Consider the following 19693-nt stretch of genomic DNA (forward strand, 5'->3'; position numbering starts at 1 on the left):
CTTAACCACCATGGTGGTTCAATAAATACCATGGTAAAAATGATCATAAAATAGGGTCCAGTCTTGTGATGACTTGCTTAACAATGTTGCTTAGCAACCAAACGTCTGGTCCCAATTGTGCACATAAGTTAAGGACTACCTACACTTCTATCGTCTTTCCTCTTTCAAACCCACACAGATGGATGCTACTAGCAAAAAGGACTAATCCAGGCTGAGACTGACAGGAGGGGTGAGCAAGGTTGAACCAATGCTCCAACTTTAATCCAGATTAAAAACTCCACACCTTCAATTTTTATGAAATAACATTCCTCTAGACAAGACACTCTTAGTTCAACCTATTTTGGAAGTGTTTTTTTTTTTTTTTTTTTGCAAGACTTGGTATTACTTCTGGGCTTAGAAGCCTACCGAGTTGAACTTGAATGGGAGACTTAGGGAGTACCATGACTGAAGGCTAGATTTTGAAAAAGACGATTATTTATTTTATTTATACAATTTCTATAGCTTCCCTCTAATTGCCACTGTTCTTGAGATCACAGAAGTTAAGCTCAACTCCAACAAAATTTTACTTTTTATTTTTAAGCTACTCAAGAATCTGCAAGAACGGCGCAGTTAGAAATACAATTACACTTATTTAGTAATAAATACTAATATGATGAGCTGTCCCGTATAACTATACACACAAACTGCTTTCACGTTTTTCTTTTTCATTTGCATTTTAAAATAAAAATTGGACCTGGTGCAGAGATATGCTCCCACATATATTGAAGGATTTTTCTTAATGTAGCCAAAAAATAAAAATAAAAAGTGTAAAACATGGCTACTAGCACAATTGTTTGCACTAAATCTTGCAAAATATTGCCTCCCGCTAGCTCCTATGCAACTGTTTATGGAACAGAGGTAGCAAACCTTTAACCAATCCACTGTTCTTAAATTTCCATTTGAACCATTGTAAAAATATGTTTTAAGGACCAAACATAGTGTTAAAATACCCCCACTCCTGAGATTTACCATTTCAATATCTGATCTTCAGTCATATGCGGCAGATACAGCATTGCACTTGGTAAATAGTTTTCATAAAATAAATAATCTTTTGAACAACACAGATGGATGTTTCTACTTACGACGAACGGTAGTGAATTGTTGGAATTCTGTATTTGAACCACCAGTTCTGATTCTCATCCGATAACTGCCAAAAGCAGATTGTATTAGTGTGAAATGCAATATCCAATGTTACTCTCTTCCATGCGATACTAAAAAATGTTTTGCAATTGCACGAGAGCGAAGCAATCTTTGAGAAGAGCTCAAAAACCCTCATGACTAATGATTAGTTAGATGTTTTTCTCAAACTGCTTTTTAGGGAGCTCTAATGTCCAATGTAAAAACATTTTCTACAACCATAATAATAGAGAAATGCTAAGTTTACTGCAGCACGGTATCTGCAGTAATACTGCTAGTGCCATAAGACAATGTATTATAATATAAGAAATTAGAAGGAAGACAATGAAAAAAACAGCAAGGTTTAATTCAGGCACATCATAAGTGAGGGAGAAATTAAATCCAGGTATCTTAGTAAGACTGGCTTTATGGTAAATGTGATTCATGCTGACTTAACCTATAATTTGATCCAACTAAGAAGCCATCTATGATTTTCCCAAGCTCTGTAATCTTACTTGGATGAGCTCATATTTAAGTCATATGCAGTGCAAGACCTATTTTGCCACTCATTAATAACCATCTGTGAGATAGATTGGGCTGAGAGAATATACCAGCCCAAAGTCAGTCCTCTGTGACTAATGTGGCACTAGAACTTGGATTTCCCAGTTAACCACTGCCTCAGAGTGAATGAAGGATACTCTCTTAACTACAGTTAATCCTCGACTTATGACAATTGAGCCCAAAATTTCTGTTGCTAAGTGAGACAGTTGTTAAGTGAATTTTGCCCCATTTTACGATATTTCTTGCCACAGTGGTTAAGTGAATCACTGCAATTGTCAAGTTAGTTACACGGTTGTTAAGTGATTCTGGATTCCCAATGGACTTTGCTGATCAGAAGTTCCCAAAAAGTGATCACATTACCCCGGGACACTGCAACCGTCATAAATATGAGGCAGTTGCCAAGCATCTGAATTTTGATCATGTGGATGCAGTAATAGTAGTAAGTGTGAAAAACAATCGTTAAGTTACTTTTTTCAGTGCTATTGTAACTTTGAACAGACACTAAAAGAACTGTTGTAAGTCGAGGAGTATCTGTATCCAGAAAAAAAGATGTAGAAAAGATGTAGCCATAGTTTGCTTCAGTTATGGCTTCCTTCTCTGACTTCTTTCAAGTGAACTAAGTCAGATTCCCCATTAAAATATCTTAACAGTCAACCCAAAATTAACCTTTTATTGTTGTATCTATTCATGGATAGAGCAGTAGAGATGCACATGACATGCTATACCACATAGTGCAGATATGAGCAATCCACAGATTTCACATGATCTCCCGAGTCACCCAGATCTCACTGCTGAATTTTAGTAACAAATTACTGAACAGCAGCAGCATGGTTTCTTGCTCATTTTTTATGGAAAACTAAAGTAATTTGTCTCTGATCGGGTTAATGCACCCCTAAAAATACCCTCCATCAAAATCCACAAAGAAAAGGGATGTTGGCAGTCATTTCATTCAATAGAAATCACCCAAAATATAAATTAATACATTACTTTTAAAATTGTGTTTAGAATTCCATTCAGCGCTGTGAAAGAGGTCACATAAGCTAAGTCACTTCCACCCTCGGAACAATACATGGAAGCTTCTTGATAGCTCAAAGTCTTATTTGCCACGAACCAGAATTCTGACCCATCAATATTCACTGTTGGCCCATGAATTCCTTCTTCGTCTACAAAGAAAGAAAATCACATACGAAGCTTACACTCAGTACAACCTAACATGAACCAGCAACTCCATACAATCTGAATCATGATGTAACGGGGTGGGGGGAGGGAGGATGTGTGAATCAAAATTAAAAACGCTGGGCATCTGACTTAGAAACAAATGACTGAATCTGACTTCAATTCCTCCAGGTCTGATTTCAAACAAAAACATTACAACTCACTTCATCACATTAATCATTTTACTAAAGTTAACAAGTTTATTAAGTTAACAAGTTCTTTGACAATTAAACTGACCAACTTTCTTACTAATTACATGTTTTGGTCAACTCTCTAGTGCAAGAAAGACTGGGTTACACCTAAAACTTTTCATGAATGGTCACGTCGGGAAGGTAATTATCACTATCTGTAACTTCTGCCTTTAATTTCCTGATGATTTAATGATTTATAATCAACCAAAAATCGAACAAATAAATAAATAAATACATCATTCTAGGGCAATGGTTCTCAACCTTTTTAATGCCGCGACCCCCAACCGGTCGTAAGTCGAGGACTACTCAACCAGTCGTAAGTTGAGGACTACTCAACTGGTACAGCACCGTTTGCAGACTGGGACTTTTGGCGGGCTCAGCAGGGCAGAGACAGCCTGGACAATTCCTATTGGCTTTTGAAAGCCAATAGAATTAGACTCTATTTAAGAGAGTCTATTCTATTGGCTTTCAAAAGCCAAAAGAATAAAAGGAAGTAGCACAGCTAAGGAAAAGGGGAAAAAAATGGCGGACTGCGTTCTTTGGTGACCCCCGTGAAATGGTCGTTCGACCCTAAATGGGGTCACGACCCACAGGTTGAGAACCATTGTTCTAGGGCTTATGGTCGTCTGTGTGGAGTAGGAATTAGTGACATAGGTCTCATGCCATCCACATACAAATAATATGATGTACTTGCATCATGATATGAGCGTACCATTTATGCAATGACATCATGATGTGTCAACACTTCAATGTCACAGAATCAGAGTTGGAAAAACTTCCTAGTTATTCCTGAAGCTTGGCCAAGTTTCTTCTGGATAAAGGTAGTACTTATTTCAAATTTCAATTATATAAATCTTATTTCACGTTTCAATCATACACACACACAATATGGAATGCTACTGTTTTACAAAATATATTATTTATGCAATGCACAAAAACTCCCAGGCACATTCCAGCTATCTGAAATACATGAACTGGGATTAAGCGAACAATAAAACCGCCATGAGGCTGTGGAAAGAAAAGTCCCTGAGTTCAACTACAATGAAGTGTATGAAAACTAAGAAATAATCTTACCTGGTTTGTACCATTCAGGTGTCTTTGGAGTAGTACCTGTTGATAAAGGAAAAGCCTATCACTAGTATATCTAATGTATCTATATATCTAATCTCTCTGTCTCTCTCGGCTGTGTCACTTGTCACAGGAATGTTCAAACCTGAATTCAACAATAATTTAACACTTTCCATACATATAAAGTGTCTCGAGTCATTTTAAAAAACTGAATCTAATTGAGGCATGAATCCAAATTTTAAAAAGCAACTCTAATCTCAAGGGTTGCTTCCTTCTATTTAAGGCAGGTTTTCTTTTGCTATCAATACTACACTTTCAGACTCAAGTGGTTAAAAAAAAAAACCCAACATTTAACTGATCAAAAATCCATAAAGAGTTCTTGGAAAGAGTTGTATAAAGACATGATATTATCATACTCCAAGAGGGGACTGCAGATAGCAGCAAATGGAATAAGATACATATGATTATTCAGAGGACAATTACTTCATACAATGGAATTAATTTTATATCCACTAATAGCCAGAGAGAATGCAAAGAAATTACCTCACTTCTCTATCTATTGGCCTGTTTCACTTGTAAAATCTTGTTCCAAAACATAAAAAGAATTTATGATTTGAAAACACTGCCCCCCAGCATTGCACCTGCCTCAGCTACCAGTGTGTTTCTGTGTGTAAAATTCCTGCCCCAGCCATCAGTTCATGTGGGCTCCAGGGGGGCAATCAAGGGTTGGAGGCTGGAAGGATTTTGTTTAGTCTCCGCTTTTTTAAAAAAATAAATCATGGTTCCCCAGGGAACCTTTAGCGACCTCTTGCAGAATCCTAGGATTCTGCAAAACTCCAACTGAGAAACCCTGGGCTGAATACTAAACTAAAACATAATATTTGAATATCTAGCTTGAGATGCATCCATATTGTGCTGTCAGGCGGTGCTTTTGTTTCATTTAACAGCATTGTTGGCCCTTTAGTTAAATTGGATGGGAAGTCAAAAAGTAGTTTTCCATTTAGAAAGTATATGGTGGGCCCGTGGTTCTCAGATCAAGAGTTGGCAATTAAGCATACCTTTAATAATTGCCCTACTTCAAAGACACCATGCGAGTCTGTTAATTTGTAGGAAGAAAAAGCCACGGATCTGAACCACTATAAGAATGAGAGGCATCTGTATTTTTCTATCAACGTTTGTTTGGTTTCGTTGCTGCTGGCACTAAAAATTCTTATTCAGCCAAATCGGGTCTGCCAAATTGACTTATGCCAAGCCTTGCCTGGGAAATAAGGTTACTCAGGGAAAATCATGATGTCTGGGATACACTGCCAAATCCTAGTTGGGGGATATTGATACTGGTTAACAGTAGGACAGAAAAAGGAAGAAAAGGCTTTTATGTAACACACCCATTCTTGAAATAATGTATGCCAATGATGGGACTTCTACATTTGATTTAACCCTTAGTCAGATAGAAACTAACTCAAAGTTTGGGGGGGGGGGAAATATGGTATTTTCAGAGCTCAGATTTTTTCAGAGTTACAGGAAATTGGCCAGTCATAATGCTGACATGTTGAATAAAATTAAGGAAAAACTAACCCTAAATTTAATGCTTTAATCCTGCACGTTTTTATCTAGAATGAACCATGCTGAACACAATAGATCCCCTTTCTAAAACAACAACTGAAACCCAAATTTACCTTTAGCGATCTGGCACACCCATTCAAGGTTTACATCACAATGGAAAGGTTTTAAGTAGAAATCCTCTTCTTTATCTCCATATAGGTAAATATGCCATGGCGGCCGGCGTTTTTGTCCGAGGGTCTGTATAATTACAAAAGAAAAGCAGTGATAATATGCATTATTTCTTTTTGTAGTAACTCTCAAGTAAGTAAGTGTCCATAGCTAAATTCTGTTAAAAAAGATTCCCTTCCTTAATTAATTAATTAATTAATTATTATAAATCTCTTGTGTTCAGAGGAATTTTCTTTTAAATGGAACTCAGAACTGAAGTATGAGATTGCTGTGCTATGCTTAATAGGTTTATAAGCAAATATATTTGAAATATTTGTCAAAAACTGTACATACCTACTTTAAATTAGATTTTTTTCCAGATAAATAAAACAACCTATTGAAAGGATCACAGCTACTATACTTTTCAAGACAAATTATATTATACATGTTATTGCATTCCAGTGTAATATTTACAAATATAACATGGTTGAAAGGGGCTGTTTTATTCTGGTTAGGACAGCAGCCTTAACCAATTAGATCAGGGGTCTTCAAGTCTTAAAGTTGCCACGTTTGAAGACCCCTGAATTAGATATTCAGGAAGGATATGAGTAAGATGGACATGCCAGGGCATTGCAAGGTTGCAAGCATTCAGGAGGTTTTAGTTATGTCTATGTTCCTGCCAGAAATAAGATTAGGGTGGTTTTGGGGATGAGACAGTAAAGTCACAAGGACGACCTTGGATTCATTCTGTTTAAAAATTCCAGGACTGGCTCCATCTGGAACAGATATATTAATTTCCTCCATTTGAAATCAAGGTGACTGTGTGTGAGAAAACAAGAATGCCCAAATCATCAGAGTAATGCAAGCTTGCCTCCTACACATCTCTCCTAGGCAGTTCAAACAGGCAGGCTGTGGAAGCAGTACAGTATTCCCCCCCACACACAAACACACCTTTTTTTTTTAAGGGCTGTAATCTAAAACCTGCTAAATGTGATGAAGCAATTTCATAGTAAAAAGAAAAATTAACTGAGCACAGACTAAAAATCCGGTTAGGGCAGTCTAAGTGTCTAAATTGCAGGATTAATTGCAAGTATTAGGTCAACTGAATTATTTTACAAAATAACTGATTCTTCCAGTATTTTCTTCTCTTTAGGAGTTAGTAATCAAAAAATGTCATAATGCACCTTGACGGCTGCGCAGTCTCGAAGATCATAGTCATCTTCTCTAAATTCCAGGGGCATAACAATAGTTGAGACCTATGGATGAAGAATGATTTTAAAGCTGTTATGTTATTAATTTTAATTAGTGTGTTTTAGTAACAACAGCTACAATATCCCAGTTCTGTAGGGTCAGGAAACTTGAGAACATAAAAAGAGTACTTTCAACACTCATTAATAGATATATAAACTGAACCAGGTTATCTTCTGAAATTTCATGACAAAGCCTTTGCTAATTTGTTAAAGGTCACATTATGAATTGGTTACTGATCATAATCCAGAACTTTATATTCATTCTATGAAAGCCTGATTCTATGTAGGCATCTTTCTTTCTTTCTTTCTTTTTCTTCCTTCCTTCCTTCATCTTTCTTTTCTTTCTTTCTTCCCTCCTTCCCTCCGTCCCTCCCCAAGAAATGACCACAGTAGTGTCCCTATATGAGGTCTTCCATGTGTGTAATTATGTCTAATTTTACATAGAATAATAGTCGGCATAGGTTTTGAATTTCTGAACATTTTCATAACCAATTTAAGCTACAGTACATTATTTAAAATTATTATTTAAAGCCTGTTTTACTTTTCCTGTTTTTCTTTCAAAGCTTTTCAGCTTCAGAATTTCACCAATATTCTCCCACCTATGATTGGATCATTTAGCATTCTAGGTACGGTCAGCTTAACTTACTGGCTTATCATCACTCCATTGCCATGATCCCAGAAGATCAGGATTCCTCTTATTTAGTCCAATCCAGACCCATCTGTCATCACTGTAAATAAAAAAGTAAAAATGAAAAGGAATGTTCAACAATTGTTTTATTACTGTTAGGTATTTGGTGACCACTTTCATCATTTAAGATAATTGCTCTTTGAGATGCTCAAATCTGAAAGCATGTGAAAGATTATTTTGCTAATCTGCTGGCTCAGCATTGCATATACTTTTTTTTATAAATGTTCTCCTGAGAACCTGCATATATAAAGCCTGCAACATATAAGTGATTAAAAGTTAGAAAACAAAGAAAAAAGAAATGGGCTTGGCTTCAATAGTGTAGAATCTAGATCAGTGGTTCTCAACCTGTGGGTCGGGACCCCATTTGGGGTCGAACGACCATTTCACGGGGGTCGCCAAACAAGGCTGTCCGCCATTTCCCCCCTTTTCTTTGGCCACGCCCCTGGCACCTGGTGATGTATAAGTGGTTGGGGGTCACCACAACATGGGGAACTGTATTATGGGGTCGCGGCATTAGAAAGGTTGAGAACCACTGATCTAGATTCAGAAGCCACAAAAAAAAAAAATCAAAAATAGAAGCTGGGTGGTATTATGTAGTGAAAGGCAAAGCACTTAGGGGGATATAAATGCCAGTAAATAAATATATACTGTATTATATAGACTTACAATAAGTCCATCTGTAAATAAAGCCAACCCTGGAATTTTAAAGCAAAATACCATGAAAAATGTGCTCTCTGCTGATAGCACGCTGCATTTTTTAAATGATATTTTTGTTAACATTTTGTGGATTTATTTATTTACAGATTGGCTTATCCAGGAAAATATATGGGAATTAGGGGTACTTTTAAAAAGTATTATGTACATATTCGGGGATAAGCCCATCTGCAGAAAAACCAAGCCTGATTTTTGGAATGTATTTTGATACCTACAATTCTTGGCTTATCCAAAGTAATATATGGTAGATAAAAAAAATACAATAACTCAGCAGATCCTTTGGCAGCCACAAATCTTTTTTCTTTAACAAATTAGTTAATCAGCTGCCCTTGAGTTGGGCTCAATAGAGACAAATGTCCTCTAACCTGTCTGGCCTTGGTGAAAAACCTGCAATTCTTCCAGGGACATTCCAGAAATATCTCTAATCTTACCTATCTACATTTTTGCTGTCCTCCCTCTATGCCCCAAAAGTATATCAGTTTCTGCCCAACCATCATCATCTCCAACAGTCTTTATTTCTTCTAGAAATAATCTCAAATACACAGTCTCCTTATGCTGGTCTTTGATTGTTATGAAAGATTTGATGATGGTGATGGTGACACACTTACTCCTAGTGTTAATCAGCATATAAAAGAGATGACATATAAATGTTGGAAAGATTCTACACTTGACAGTTCCTTTAACTGATCCTTGAAACAGTTTTCTGTAGTTGATAATAAAAGTGATATGAAATCATACTGTAATAACATTAAATTTTTTAGGGGAAAAAAACAGAGGAACTTCTCCTTCACACTGAAAAGGACTGCCCAGGAACCATTTGCCTCCTTTCCTCAGTCTCAAGATGCCGCTGAGAGACTGGTTAAGATTGCTTGACTGTTCAAGCATTTTAAAAGCTATAATGCTACTTTATCGATCACCTCTGTTGTGGTAAAATACATGAAGATATATTTAGACATCAGTTGAATTCGCTAAAATGCTAAACTCTTGAGAACGTTACCTGATGATCTCCCTCAGTATTATATGGAGCTCCCTAACTTCTTCTGGGTGGCTGAAACTAGGAAGATGTCCTCCAAGAGCTTCACAAAATCTCTCAGCTTCTTCCCACGTTCTGGTTCTCAGCACTCTTTCCTTGTGAAAAAACTTTGTAAGGAAATAGAAAAAAAAATCCATTTTATCGCTGTACAATATTACTATTTTTTTAGACATATATGCTATTACTTTTACAGATTAATGAACTTTCCAATCTGCTTATTAACATTTCTGTTTTGCTTAATTTCAAATTTATCAGAACTTCATCACTTCATTTCTTTGGTTGGTTATCAAGTCCCAAGACTACTATTCCATCCATTTGAAGTTCTAATTGAAAGAAATGCTTTTTCACTTATTTTTTTTCCCCACGAAGCCTCTCTTATCTCTGAAGAATCCAACATAAAGGATGGGAGAGGCAGCTTCAGGAAAAATGGGAACTCCACAGAATTCCTCCAAGTTAGGCCAACAGAACCGCTCAGGCCATCTCAAAATAATTCAAGATTAAAATTGCCAAAGGAATTCAACATGGATCTGTATTAGGGCAAATTCATAACATTTGATGTAATAGATTTTGTTGCGGTAGAAAGGGTAGCACTGAACGAAGCCCACCAGCACCTATTTTTCTTTGCTCAAAGATCCATAAACACAAAACTGATTTGCTTGCAGAAATATTTCTGAAAAACAAAGTATGTATCTGAAAGTTGCATTTGGGGAAGCATTCTTTTTTTAAAAAAGCTTATTTTTATGGCTTTAAAAATGTAAAAATACTTTTAAAATCTTGCTTTGGGAAAATATGTAACAAATAATAATTTGTATGTTTTTTTTAAAGAAAAACCATTCCTCAATGAGTTAATATTAAAGCTTACATAGTTCAGGGCAGGGGTAGGCAACTTTGGCTCTTTTATGACTCGTGGACTTCAACTCCCAGAATTCTTGAGCCAACCATGCTGAGAGGAAAGGGAGAGGTTTCCAAGCTGAGCCATGCTGGCTCAGGAATTCTGGGAGTTGAAGTCCACGAGTCATAAAAGAGCCAAGGTTGCCTACCCCTTGTTTAGGGGATTTCAAAACTGAGGGGGGGGGAGAGAGGGGGAGGGAGAGAGGGAGGGAGAGGGGTCATCTAGTCCAACCTCCTGCTCAAGAAGGAAGCTCTATACAAGAGTATGTTTTCTTAAGAACTGAGAGAATGTAATTCAACAGAAAGAATATAATAATTTAATAAGCTTGATGTAATACCTTGTAACAAGCAAGACCTGAACCTCTGGACCATCCTTGCGGGCAAGGGTCAGTGATTTTTGGCAGTATCTCTGCTTCTCTCTTTGGTCCAATGTAGTTCTTGCAAATAGAATAAGCTTTAAATGTTTGGCAATTCTTGACTTCCCACTTTCCAAGGTATCTTCCACTTGACATTGCCACACATCCTCCGCGAAATTCTAAAAAGTTATTGTTTCAATTATCTATGCAATATTTTTAAGAAAACAGTCACCCAAGGCTGTATTATGAAGCAAGTATTAGTATTTCACTAAGTTCAATATTTTACCTGGTTGAAAGAAACCCCAATTTGTGTATTTTAGCATTTCATTCTTTCCATTCACGCTTCCCCATTTGTACTCTCCTGACGAACTGATATCTTGCAAGCCAGTCCAGAAGTACTTTTCTTCAACTTTATTATGCATTCTGATTAAATTATTTATAAATTCTTGTTCAAATCTGTAAAGGCCAGAAATTCAATACAAAGAATAATTATCACCAGATGTACAAAATGTATTTAGCTAGGATTAAAGAGAATATTTCTGCAAGGTATAGCACAATATTTTAAACTTTAAGAAAATTTAAATTTCTTAAATTTAAATTGCTTTTAATTTAAAAAATATTTGGCAAATCAGCCATCGCCTGAACAATTTTATGCATTTACTGTACAATACCTGTTTGCTATAGTAAGATTGCACACACTTCCAAAGGAGACTTCATTCTTGTCAATCCTATAGCAATAATCTCCATGTTTCTTCCATTCCTAATTTAAAGGATGATAATCATTTATTCAAAGGTAAAGGCAACATGGGATATAAAGTGATCACATTAATCATAAGATAGGAATGGTGAACTAGTGTAAATAGTCTATCTGCTTCTGCCCTCTTATTTTTCCACAAACAGCTTGCTATTTATTTCATTTTAAGATCTTGCCATAAAACCATATCACTAAAATGTAAGTTTTACATAACAATTTACTTAAAACAGAGACTAAATGTAAAATTGAAACACATACTTTCATATGCAGCCGAAACTTCAAGACAGACTTTCAACTGGAACTTTCAGTGATATAATGCTTGTTTAAATACAGGAAGATAATTGGAAAAATTGCTAGAGAATAGTTATCCTAGCTTGATAGGATAGGATAGGATAGGATAGGATAATAATAATAATAATAATAAAAAACTTGGAAGGGACCTTGGAGGTCATCTAGTCATCCCCTGCTCAGGCCGGAAACCCTATACCATTTCAGACAAATGGCTGTCCAGTCTCTTCTTAAAAACTTCCAGTGTTGGAGCATTCACCACTTCTGGAGGGAGGTTGTTCCACTGGTTAATTGTTCTAACTGTCAGGAAGTTTCTCCTTAGTTCTAGGTTGCTTCTCTCTTTGGTTAGTTTTCACCCATTAGGATAGCATAGGATAGGATCTGGAAGGGACCTTGAAGGACTTCTATTCCACTCTCCTGCTCAATCAGGAGAACCTATACTATTTCAGACAAGTAACTATCTAGTTTCTAGATTTATTGATTTTTTTGAGGGATATCAACATTGATTGGTTATGAATGGTAAAATTGGTATAAACTCTGAGTGACCAAAGAGATAGATCCCTGATGATCTGTCCCTAATTTGATCCTTTCAGACTTCCAATGGACGTATGGCCATCCTGTGTGTAAAACCCATTTCTTGAATCCTCATATGGGTTTCTAAACTAGTGATATACAAGTCAAAACACTAGCACCTGTAAAAAACTAATGAGAGTAAAAATCATAGAACTATGAAATACAATAAGATAGTTACTGAAAATATCCCAAGGCTTTGGAGAATTCTTTGCATATAAAATCGATGTTAAAAAATGCATGAGATTTAATGCAGGAAGAAAATAATTTCCAGTGGGAGAAATTTCTCTGCCAAATAATAGTTTCTCTGAAATATCTGGGTTGTATTTCACAGGATTTAATCAAGTCAAATTATAGACAGAAATTAAAAGAAATCTTGAAAGATGGAAAAACTTAAAGCTTTCTTGGTTAGAATCAATTGTGATTTAAGAATCTATTCATTTCAAATGATACCTATTCAAATTCCAGAAAAAATGTACAAGAATGGCAAAAAACTGTAAGTAAATTTATATGGAGTGGAAAAATCCTGGAGTTTAATTTAGTAGTTTACAAGACTCAAAAAGACAGAAGTGATCTCATTCTTCCAAACTTAAAAGTGTATTATATTGCAAAATATTTACCATGACTAACAGAATGAATAAAATCTACAAACAATAGAACATTAACATTAGAAGGAGCCTGTCTAACTAACAGGCTTCATAAAAACTTATGGTTCAAGGATATGAAAATTTTAAAAGGACATTATATAAAACAAAGCTTGATAAAAATATGGAGTCACCTCAAAGTGAGATGGATAACAAATCTAATAAATAAAATGTTATGAGAAAAATAATAAGCCCAACAATCTCAATGTTGGTCTCTCCTTTAAATACTTTCCATTTTGGAGCTAACTATAGTAAGAAAAGTACATTTATTATGCATATACAGTCCATTTAGATTCCATGAACATACCAATAACTACTTGGCAAAGGCTGGAACATATCAAGGTTGATGTACTTACAAATTGCTGGAGGGGGGGAAATTGACCACAAATATGAGGGAGGACTTTTAAGAAAAATGACAGAATTTGAAATGCTCATTCAGAATCAATATCAACTACTAGGGCATATATATAATCAGTTACCTGGAGACTGAGCAAATAAAGAACTGTATGATAAAATGGATGCAAAACTAAAGAGTCACAACACAGAAATGAGAAGAATTATGGAACAAATCTATTAAAATGTACTCAATAATAATAAAATGTACATTCAATAATAATGTAACTTATTATTGAACTTGAAGCAGCAATCATGTTAGGTATACCAAATTAAAGTTCATCTTTCATTTAGAACATAAATTTTTGTGCTATCTTTACCTTACTTGGCGAACAATCCTTATCAGATTTTTGTTCCTCTAAAACTTTTCCTTTTTTCATGCACACAAACTTAAGTTTACTATTACAAGGTAGGATGTTCCATCGGCCAAACTACAAAAAGGAGGAAACCAATAATTTTAGAACTCTCAAAGACATAATCTTCCAAATGAATGGTTTTTTCAATTGTTCATGTACTTTGCACTTATCTTTCATAAGTTGTAAAAATACACAGAAGAAAACCATTTCCTCACTAAATTCTTGAAATATAACTCTATGATATACTTCTCATAGAACTTTGAAATAAAATAGGGTAGCATAAATGAGGTAAATATATAATTAAACTTAATTGTTAATTATTTCACCTGTTACTGCTGTGGACAAGAGTTATATAGAAAACCCCACCTATTTTTCTGGACTGAGAAACTGCACCAAATTTAAATTTTTCAATAATGAATATAAGTTTCACTGAAATAAGAGGGGCTTAATTATGGCTAGGATTGCTAAACAGAAAAATCCTTCTGCAGGTTTTAAATACTTTTCATTCACTTTCATACAAGATTATTTACATTTTAAATTTCTTTCAAAGAAGTAAATCATTTTTGTAAAATTCTAGTTAAGTGAAGGATTGCATAGTCACACTTGATTACAAATGACCAAAGGATGTATGTGAATGACCACTTTCACTATCACATCAAAACTCTGCAGCCTTCTTGTTTAATTATTTTAAGTAATTTAATTCTTCAGCACAAAAGAAATATTCTCTGATAAAATAAGCCATATACTTTGTCTTCTATGAAGTTTACAAAACGTTTTACATAAGTAATTATAAAACATCCCAAAAGTTCCTTACCTTTCCAGAATAAGAGACACAGTTTGGAGGGCTTCTGGAGGAAACCTTTGGCTCATTTTGATCCCAGTATGTAAATACCACTTTGGAATCATCTGACCACTTAAACAAGGCTGGAATGTCTTTATTTATTAATCCTATCCATATTTTGTCTTTCGTATCTACAATCGAAGCAGAAATTCAAGCAATTCAAAAATCAAGAGACAAAAGCGTCAGGCACGGATAACCAGATCCAAGGGTGTAGATCAGAGGTCCCCAACATTGGCAATTTTAAGATTTCTGGACTTCAACTCCCAGAATACCTCAGCCAGCTTGGTTGGCTGAGGAATTCTGGGAGTTGAAGTCCACAAGTCTTGAAGTTGCCAAGGTTGGAGACCCCTGGTGTAGAGTTTAATTAGCTACTTTGTTGCTCATGCTTATTTCACAGGAATCTTCCCAGACTGACAATCTGCACCTGGACCACATTAGGTAAGACTCAATGCGTTCAGGAATGTGTGTGTGTATTGCCTTGCCTTCTTTTACCTACCTAAGGATTCCAAACTAATTCCCTGCTTGACTCGTCCCCCTGGCTCAGCCTCTCTCTGACAAAATAAAACCATATAATAAAAAAACAGAACTTTTTCTATAGCCACTTCTCATTTGTATCATAATAATAATGGAATTAAAGAGGTTTGGCCAGCAGACAAAGTAAATAGTATATACTGGGTTTTCTGTTGCTGTATAGCAAATAAATATGCTGAATGGCAAATAAATATGCTTGCTTAACAACTGCCCTATTTAGCAATTGTTCAAAATTATGATTGGACTGAAAAGGTAACTTCAGCTCTTTGCACTTGCAACTGCTGAAGTATCACTGGAGTCACATAATAGCCATTTGCATGCTTCACAGCTGGCTTCTGATAAGCAGAGTCAATGGAGAAGCCAGCCATAAAATTGCAAGTCAAGGTCATGTGGAGTCTTGCTTTACGACTGTGGTTGATTTGCTTAATGACTGTGGTAGAAGTGAGACTCTAAGTCCATTATGGGACATCTTGCTTAACAACCATGTTGCTTAGCAACTGAGTTACTGGTTCCAATTGTGGTCATTAAGCAACAACTATCTGTAAGCTAATGAACATGTGGTCATAGATTTAGTAATATCAGAGATTTACATTAATCTTTAATAAAATAATTTTTACTGTAGGTTCCAACCTCAAATTGAGAGTACTGTTTAAAAGAAAAACAGGAGCAACTCATATCCATTCCAACTTACCATTGTGGAGTTTTGTAACAACTAATTCAACATCTGCTAAGGAATGTATACTGATCAGGCTACTGTTGAGTTCACTGCATAGCTGATATGAATCATTCCACGAAGCAGCTTTGTTCTTTAGCATATAGCAAAATCCACTGTATGCATACCAGCCAGATTCACACACAATATTGTTCTGAATATCTTAAAAAAAAAAAAAGAACTTGAAAAGAATTTGCTAGAAAACACGATAATTTCTAAAAGCAATGATACAAAACTGATACCATAGGGAAGGGATCACGGCTCAAAGGGAACAAATTTTAGATGTGATAGATTTAAACTTTGGCATATCCAGTTAAAAAAATAAAAAAATCTCCAATAAAAAAATAACCTGAATTATTGTCACAGTACACAATACTAAATCAGATGGACAAAAAGGCTCAGTTGGTAGAAGTCAAAATTAGCCTGCATGAATTGTCCCTCTTACAGCATTTGCCTTCAAGATATATATATTTTTAAACAAATGACCCAGAATAAATTCTATTAATGCCAGAATAGAGATTTTGTATTTTTGGTTATTTCTGCAACTGCCCCTACTCACAATCAAGTCATAAAGAGACTGCAGCACCACATTTACACAGGGAACAAATTTTATTAAATCCTTCAAGTAAATTTTTCTGAGATCTTTTTGAATGGAAATTACAAAAATTCTCTGAAGCCTTCCATGTGTAATTAAAGAAAATTAATATTTTCTACAAAACTGCATTTTCCTACCTTAAAAATAATTTAATCCAAATTTTACTACACATTATTCTCTATAATCATATATGGCTGTGCACATACTGCATATTTATTTATTAGGCTTCCCATCCTATTCTCTATAATCATATATGGCTGTGTACATACGGCATATTTATTTATTCATTTATTTAATAGGCTTCCCATCTTATTTTCTATAATCATATATGGCTGTGCACATACCATTCATTCATTCATTCATTCATTCATTTAATATGCTTCCCATCTTACCTCAAGGTAACTGAATATGTCTTTAAGTATTTAAATAAAAACTTAGTGACTGAATCCATGCTGAGCTTGTAATTTCAACTTGAGGAAAAAGCTATACAAAGTTTACAAACATCTAAACTAGCTCTTTTGCTTCAAAGTACACTGTGAATCCTGATAAAGTTTTAATTTAGTAATCACATTAGGTATGTTGTGTGAACATAACTGCAAGCATTTGGAAAATCTGAAATGGTTCTGAAGTTGCTTTATTTACCATTATGTAAGAATTTGGCATTTTAACTGCAAAAACCAGACCCAAATTGAATTCACAGTGCATTTCAGACTCACCTGGGAAATCCGGTTGACTGTCATTAACTTGTTTCTTGCAGACATAAGGCATTGGAGTGTCACAGGGATAACTCTTCCAGTCACCTGTCTCAGCATTCATAGCTGCACAATCATTTCCCTCTAGTGGAGATACATTCTGCATCTCTGCAGAAGAGTAATGATTCATTATTAGGCTAATGATACACCACATCATGGATTATAACAGGTATTGGAGTGCAAAGGATGAGATTAAAATCATAGAATTTGTATTTTTATTTTAAAAAAAATCAACACAGTGAGTTCCATTGTTGATTTTACCCTGCATTCTAGACCAGCGGCCCATTCGGAATTGGGCCGTAGAAACGGGTGAGCATGTGCACACAGCTCCACTTCTGCGCACAGCGGATGGATGAGCACACATGTGCAGCTCCATGTGTGTGCATGTGCCCGCTGCTTGCCTGAATGGAGCTAAGTGTGTGCCCACCTGCCACTCGTGCAGAACCTTCTCCTCTCACTTCCTCCGCTGGTCCACAAAGCCAAAAAGGTTGGAGAGTGTTGTTCTAGACCAGGGGTAGGCAACTTTGGCTCAGGAATTCTGGGAGTTGAAGTCCACGAGTCATAAAAGAGCCAACGTTGCCTACCCCTGTTCTAGACTGTGCATTATGAACAAAGATTTAAAAAATTAAAGGGCTTGAGAAGAAAGAGATGAGGTTTCCTGGACAGGGCAACTGAAGCTCTCCAAGAAGAGTGGACAAATGAACACCCAAGAGCAGAACTCCTGTTGGTAGAAGCAGATACATGGAAGCCTGCCATCCTAACAAACAAGAAGACTGGAAGGTACTCAGTGCTAGAGGAGTCGTTCTTTCTTTAAGGGATAATTCATAGCACCTGTGCAACCTGGCCATAGAACACAGAGGAAGAAACCAGAACCCCTGGATTGAAAAAACCTAAGAAGCTCTTTGAGAAAGAAGCATATCATGGTGGTACGGGATTTCCTGAAGAGAGGAACTGAGATGGCTGTGTGTAGAGCTGATACAACATACTATATGGGAGGTAGGTTTTCCTCCAGTGCCTATATCCACTGCCTGCCTGAACTAGTTTCAGTATTCCAAATCATGGCTTGATTGCCAATGCAAGCAAAACAAAACAAAAACAAGAGCAACCCTGTTCCCAGCAAACATGGTTATTTGTTGCCTACAAATATAACTGTAGAGACCCACTGCTTATTTGTTTGCTATGAGTTACCTATCATCTTACTCCAAGTAGGAGGAATCAAATAATGACATTACTAGAATACAGAACATCTTGCTAAATGGCTGAAGACTGTATATAAACATGGCGGTGGGAAGGGGTAACATCACTAGGTGGACAGATATGAAAGGCTAGATAAACAGATTCCAGTATCTATGCCAAGATGTCCAAGTTCTCCACCCAAGGACAGTGTGAACTAAAGATATGCTATCATCTAAATCTTCTTCGGCATTAGCTCCATCTTTTTCAGTCAGTTCTTGTTACAGTTCCTTTCCCTGCTCTAAAGCTCATCAAATATGAATTAACAGAGAAGACAGGAAAAATCAATTACCTGAATTCCAGTTCACGAAGTTCAATGGAGTATGATCTGACCACTGCCAGCCTCCAGAAACATCCAACTGATTTAATCCAATCCAAAATATTTCTGCGATACCATCTTTAGCTAGAGAGTTTTAAACAAAGTAGATGATAATAGAACAGAACATTTCAAATCAATCAAGTCATAGTTGGGATTTACCTACTACAGTAAAACCAAACAACAAAAAACCACAAATCTTTATCCTTTGTCTCTGAGCTCAACTGCAATATTATGTTCTAAGACAACAACCTGTATTTTCATTGTTTTCTGTATGGTATGTGGAATGCGTTTGCACAAACATATGCATTTATTAGTTTCTGTGAAAAAAAACATGTGGTACGAAAATGTCACTCTTTTTTTTGACATCTTCAAACTGGTTTGAATATAAAGCTATGATAAACTGCAGCTTATTTATTGCTGGCTGAGAATGGATGCCTAAGATTGCGAACTAGTGCTAACATAATCCTAGTTTAATGTTATACATATACGAGATGCAACCAATGTTAATTTTAATTTTATTTAAATATATATTTATTTAAATATAACCAGTACCATGTACTTCTATGTGGGATACTGAGGTCTGAGAGGTATCCCGGTAGAATCAATAATAGAAATGTAAAGATCCAGATACTACATTTTGAAGACTTAATTTAAATGGCGTTTTCCTCTTAAAAAAAATATCATTATGTTTTAATCCCTCCCTTTCCCATCTACCTACTCTGCAAGGGAGGAAGGAAGAAAAAGAACAGGTCAGGCACAGGACAATGCATACTGACTAATGGCGATTATGTAGTTGAGGGACACTGCAGTCATAAATGCAGACATTGGTCATAAAGTTGCTTCAGTACTGTTGTAATTTTGAATGGTTGCTGA

At 35.8% G+C, this 19693-nt stretch overlaps 1 protein-coding gene across 1 annotated transcript in view; it reads right to left on the minus strand.

Moving 5' to 3' along the window:
- The window catches only part of LY75 (lymphocyte antigen 75), a 71509-nt gene that overhangs the window by 31671 nt on the left and 20145 nt on the right, over positions 1-19693 (minus strand). Inside the window, exons 5-19 of the mRNA XM_039328447.1 lie at positions 18794-18904; positions 17233-17376; positions 15901-16083; positions 14652-14809; positions 13802-13912; positions 11504-11592; positions 11119-11288; positions 10815-11011; positions 9550-9692; positions 7797-7878; positions 7085-7156; positions 5867-5990; positions 4197-4232; positions 2704-2879; positions 1122-1186 (exon numbers count right to left, since the gene is read on the minus strand). Coding sequence (XP_039184381.1) covers positions 1122-1186; positions 2704-2879; positions 4197-4232; positions 5867-5990; positions 7085-7156; positions 7797-7878; positions 9550-9692; positions 10815-11011; positions 11119-11288; positions 11504-11592; positions 13802-13912; positions 14652-14809; positions 15901-16083; positions 17233-17376; positions 18794-18904 — 1861 coding nt within the window. The remainder of the gene's footprint in view (positions 1-1121; positions 1187-2703; positions 2880-4196; positions 4233-5866; positions 5991-7084; positions 7157-7796; positions 7879-9549; positions 9693-10814; positions 11012-11118; positions 11289-11503; positions 11593-13801; positions 13913-14651; positions 14810-15900; positions 16084-17232; positions 17377-18793; positions 18905-19693) is intronic.

The sequence above is a fragment of the Crotalus tigris genome, unplaced genomic scaffold, assembly GCF_016545835.1.
Source record: "Crotalus tigris isolate CLP2741 ecotype Arizona unplaced genomic scaffold, ASM1654583v1 scf7180000024376.1991246, whole genome shotgun sequence".
NCBI classification, from domain to species: Eukaryota; Metazoa; Chordata; class Lepidosauria; order Squamata; family Viperidae; genus Crotalus; species Crotalus tigris.